The following is a 5560-nucleotide window of genomic DNA, read 5'->3' as shown; positions in this document are numbered from 1 at the left end:
CAGCGGTGCCCGGCAGCTGCCGGCTTGCCCTGCCATGAGGCAGAAATTTGGTCCCCCGGAGTCGGCACTGGAGCCGCATCTCCCTCCTTCGGCATGGGCAGGAGGGGACCGAGGGGAGCGCCAAGGCCTCTCAGACGGTGCTTGGCCACCTCAGGAGGCAGCTGTCGGGAAGGGATTCTTCCAGTTATCTTTCTGATTACTCGGAAGGATACCTAAGAACAGGCTTTTATAAGTTTCCTGGGATTTTAAAGTTTAGAGAGCATAGACTTGCCTGCAGCATTTGGAATTCCTAGTTAAGGCTAGAATACCTAGGAGGCTCTTTACCTCCTGATCGGTGGTGACTATTCAGTGCTCCTCATCTGCCTTGAACAGACTGAATCTTTTATTTAGGCTGTATCTCCTATATATATCATGCAGTCGCTAATACAATACCGGGCCATAGTGGAAGTTTGTTGCTAGTTTTAACCAAAGCCTTCAACTGTTTTAAAAAACAACAAAAAAATCTTGAAAGACCCTGAAAGATGGATAAAAATATTTTAGGCCCAAGTTTTAAGATGTAAAAGCAATGCTCTGTTATTTCAGCTAATTTGAAAGGTAGTGATAGTCTGTGCAGATGGAACAAAGTCACTCCAGTGCTTAGAAAACAAATCCTTTTAGCTTTCATTAGCTCCACCAAACTTAATCAGATTATCTGTAATGAACACTTGGCCCTGCTTTGTGTTGGGTTGAGGGTGGGTTTTTTTGTTTTTGGTTTTCCCCTAACAGAGATTTCAGAGCTGTTTATTACAATGTATGGGTGCCTTCTCTAGTCTTAGGGACTCACAAAGCATTTGGTAAACTTCCATCTCTCTTAGTCAAAAAGTTCTTTCCTCTCTTTAGCGGATGCTGATCCATTTAAATCTTTACAGGCTGCATCTATGGAATAACTGATGTGGGGTGAATGTTGTTCTCTGTCACAGTGTGAAAAAGTGAACAGTTATTGTTTGTGGGTTCTGCTGGGTAGGGCATTCCAAATATGGCAAATCTGTGTGACTATACCTACACTTTCTGGCCCCCCTCCAAAGAAGTTCATGTGGGAAATAATGTGGCTAGAGATTATTGTACTCTGGTTATGCCTTTCTCATTCAACAGCATACAAAGTACCTTTACTCCATGCTTTTCAGGAGCAGAGATTAAGATTTTTTTAGTTTATTTTCCCCCTTTTCAGGGCAACGGGCAAGTGATGCAGCTGAAGATACAGGGAAACAAAGCTGATGTTTTTCATGGTAGCTGGGATGCTGATATTGAGAAAATACAGGTTAATTGAGTTACCAGACAAGAGGAATCTTCCCCTAGTGAAAGTCTGGAACAGAACAAGATGCGTTTGGCTCCTGTTGTCGTACAGGTTTCAGAATTTATAGTAAAAAGCAACTGTTCATGCTTAAGCTGCTGTTTCAAGATGTCAGCAGGAAAAAAATCACTGGGAACGATGTTGAGATAATAGCTATGACTTCTATTTAGCACAAGCTTGAATCATTTCACAACTGTGTAATGCAGACAAATTCTTTGAAAATGAAAGCCAGTTTGTGAAATGCAGGTCTTTAGGAAGAGACAGACTGTGCTGCATATCTTCTTGCTTTAGAAATAAATAGTTCAGTACCATTTATGAATTCTGTTTCCGGTTCAAATAAAATCCTTAAATTCTGAGGGCACCAGTACTGTATCTAAAACTGTGCATCAAGTTGCACTGTCAGTTTTTCTAAAGTATTTCCTGTCCTTTATGTATAGATCTAGTGTAACTTTTGGCTTGGAAAATACTGTTTTAAAATCCAGCAATATAGAACAGCAGTGTACAGACTAAGACTGATGTATAAGGCATTTGTTGGTCTCATATTTGGGTTCATTAAACTTGCTTCTGAGTACTGTATTTAATGAGAAATTCACAGCAACTCATGCAGTTATTTTGCATGACTAGCAAGAAGGAAAGCTTGGTAGTCAAGCTATAAGCCACTCATTTACTAGTTGCTATCACCTATCCTCAGAAGTCACCTATCCTCAGAAGTTCACCCTTGATTTAAAATGCAACTTGCTGTAATTTGTTTTGGTAATAGGAAAAATATTTTGAGTGATGTAAGTTAATTTTCATCCTGATTGTAAATTTGCTATTATGTAACTTCAGTTGTCATACTCTTTTTATAACTACACTGAAACTGTAATACCAAACCATTAGACGAATAAGAAGAGGAATGCAGAGGACCCAGGTATCCTAATTCTGGAGTGTTATATATCATGATACATAATGATTCTATGAATTTAAGGTTTCTTCCTGTGATAAAATAAGCTATCACTTTGGTATTTAGGCCAGGGGTTTGGAACTACTGTGATAAGGACTCTTAATAGAAATTCTTGCTTTTTCAGATGGAGGGAGGATCTGGATTGTCTATGCATCAGCAACTACTGTGTCCCTTTTCTTGGGTTATCCTTTCTTTTTCCAATGGCTAGAATAAGCTTGCTCTTTCTTACAACTTGAGAATTTTTTTCTTGCAACAATTAAAATTTGTACTATTTCCCATCAGTTAGAAATACATTGCTGTGTTTTCTTGAGCATGTTCCATCTTGTGTAATTATTCCTATTATTATCTTTATTTTATAGAAGCGTTAAAAGAAATAGATGATGTCTATGAAAAATACAAGTCGGAAAATGACCCAGTTCAGAAAAAACGCTTGCAGCAGCATCTTCAGCGTGCATTAATCAACAGTCAAGAACTTGGAGATGAAAAAATTCAGATAGTTACTCAGATGCTAGAACTGGTAGAGAATAGAGCCCGTCAAATGGAAACACACTCTCATTGTTTTCAAGATCTGTCTGAGAACGAAAAGCCTCTAGAAAAGGCAAAGATGGAGTCGTGCCAGCCAGAGAGATCCTCCCGCAGACCCCGCCGCCAGCGAACCAGCGAGAGCCGTGATCTGTGCCACATAGCCAATGGTATCGATGACTGCGATGAGCCGCCTAAGGAAAAGAGATCGAAATCTTCCAAGAAGAAAAAACGCTCCAAAGCCAAACAGGAGAGGGAGGTTTCACCTGTAGAATTTGCAATTGATCCCAATGAACCAACTTACTGCTTATGTAACCAAGTGTCTTATGGCGAAATGATAGGATGTGACAATGAACAGTGCCCTATCGAGTGGTTCCACTTCTCCTGTGTTGGACTCACCTACAAACCGAAGGGGAAATGGTATTGCCCTAAGTGCAGAGGAGACAATGAGAAAACAATGGACAAATGTACTGACAAATCAAAAAAGGATAGAAGATCGAGGTAGTGAAAGCAATTTATGTTTTAAAGAGTTACTCCTTTTATATTAAAATGTTTCATTTCCCAAGAACGCTGTTTTAGGAAATGCGTAAGACTATGCAATAATTTTTAATCTATACTATTAATGGAGTATTAAAAGCTGTTATATACCTTCTGTGATCTTTAACTTTCTGCACTGAATAACCAAATAATTGAAACAGGGTGGCTTCAGACCTTTCACAGAAGACATTACAAGCATATGGAGCTTGATCTCAATTTAACCCATTAGTATTTTAAAGAACCTTGTGAATTTTGAACTAATGGTGGTGGGAAAGATACTGAAGAACTTCTCATGTTATGGTAAAGGTGTTGAAAGGCCTCACGTAACTGCTAGCATCTTAACAACTGAGTTTGTTCTTTATCCCAGGTTTTACGTTTTCAGTTTTTGTGTTAACATCACACATTTGGAGTTAGGGTTTTTGAATTCAGCTGTAACTGTAAAAGTCTTCCGAGCTAAAAGCAGACCTCTTCAGTGACTTTCATATGACCAGTATGTTATTTCAAGGAAGAAAATACCACTAACTTAAGCTTTTTTTTTTTTTTTTTGGTCATTATTAAACTCTTGTCTTTGTGACTTTATACTTGGGAGTCAGTTTTTGGGTATGATAGAATTATGGTGTATACTCAATTTTGGATATTCTTAGTAGGTTTTGTTTGATTTTTGTCAAGCATCCCGATATTGTTGAAGATGATCTCTCTATTGCCATAACTATATCCTTGATTGTTTATGTTTTGCCACTGCTTGTGTAAAGCTCCTTAGGAGGAAAGGATATTACCTTTTCTGAGAACAGAAATTGCAAATATGGTGGAATCTTCATCATAATTGATCTCTCGAGAGCTGAAACGTGACTGGTATTCTCTGGGCTGTAAACTTTAATACCTTAAGTGGTATTTGTGTCTGCGTGTGGCTACACCTGGGTTTAGGCATAGCACCGCATTTCTTGGACTAGGGCAACTGTCTAAAAAGCCTGAAGGTAAAAGCTTTCAATAAAAGTTTTGACAGATAATAAAAAAAAAAGGCATAAGCATGCCTGGCACAGAGCCAATAGACAAATCCCAGCAGGTTTCTGACAGGCTATGTAAGAGTGTTGTCCGGATGTATGCTGGTAGTATCTAAACACTACTTGGGTGGTACTTAAAAGCAAATTTCCTAATCTCCATGTCTTAGGGGAAGTGAAAAAAAGATGAAAACAGGTGTTCTTCTCCTTTGTAATGGGAGATGCTAATGGAGAAGTGAGTTGGGTACCAAAGCTTGCACTTAGGGTTCCTGCTCAATAATCTCTTCTTGATACTGGAGTTCTGGCGGGCTTGGCAGCAGCTCTGCAGGGCTGGGTGTGGGGGTTATCTATGGGTGGGCTGCAAGTGCTCATAAGTCCCCATAGGTCTCTACCCTTTGCTGCTAAGCTTTCCCTTGACAGTGCAGAGGGAGAAGTGACACCATCTCTGGTCAAGCCTGGCTGGAAGCAGTTGTGCTGAGTTGAGAGCAGCCCAGAAGGCAGGTGAGCAAAGGCAAGCTAGGATGGATGAATGCCATCAAAACTCCTTCCTGCATCCCCACTAGAGGGCTGTGCTGGCTGGGGCTGGAGGGCAGGATGTGCCAAGCGTGGCATACACACAAAAAATACCTTGATGCTGTCAGGCCAGATGGCACCAGTTGATGTGCAGGACACTCAATATTATAGGCTATGTAACATACTGAGCTTGTTTCCTCAGTTATGATCTGATTACTTAACAGGATTTAACACTTGCAAGTAATAATAATTATATGTCAGGGGACTGTAAAGGTAGTGTTTTCAATTTTTGCTCTGAAATTGTAGGTTTATTAAGTGGACTAGTGCTCCACTGGGGAGACCCGTACCACAGTAATTAAACAGCTCCTGCAGGAAACTACTGTAAGGGCTCTGACCATCAGCAGGGTAGGAGAGAGGGTAAGCCTTATCTCTACCATGCTTTCCAGGCCTAGTGGATGATGTGAGGTTGCAATGATGGTCTTCTTGAGGGAGCTGGATCATGGCTACTGATGGAGTATGATCGGGCCCACTATTGGAGATGAGTGGCATAAGTTGTTCTCTGTGCATTTTACTACTTTTTTAATTTGTTATGGCTTAATGATTCTCAAATTTCCTTCTTGACAAGATTGATTGGAAACCTAGGGCTGAAGATTGTATGAACATGTAATGTTGACCTAAAATGGCATGCTTCCTAGTACTAAAAAACAAACATCACTT

At 40.1% G+C, this 5560-nt stretch overlaps 1 protein-coding gene across 1 annotated transcript in view; it reads left to right on the top strand.

Annotated features, from left to right (window-relative positions):
• ING2 (inhibitor of growth family member 2) overlaps positions 1-3908 on the top strand; it is a 6114-nt gene extending 2206 nt beyond the window's left edge. Inside the window, exon 2 of the mRNA XM_029959434.1 lies at positions 2633-3908. Coding sequence (XP_029815294.1) covers positions 2633-3300 — 668 coding nt within the window. The 3' untranslated portion in view covers positions 3301-3908. The remainder of the gene's footprint in view (positions 1-2632) is intronic.
• Positions 3909-5560: the final 1652 nt, after the last annotated feature.

Source organism: Manacus vitellinus, unplaced genomic scaffold (assembly GCF_001715985.3).
Source record: "Manacus vitellinus isolate BGI_N305 unplaced genomic scaffold, ASM171598v3 scaffold_0_pilon, whole genome shotgun sequence".
Classification (NCBI taxonomy): Eukaryota; Metazoa; Chordata; class Aves; order Passeriformes; family Pipridae; genus Manacus; species Manacus vitellinus.
This window is presented reverse-complemented; position numbering and strand designations above follow the sequence as displayed.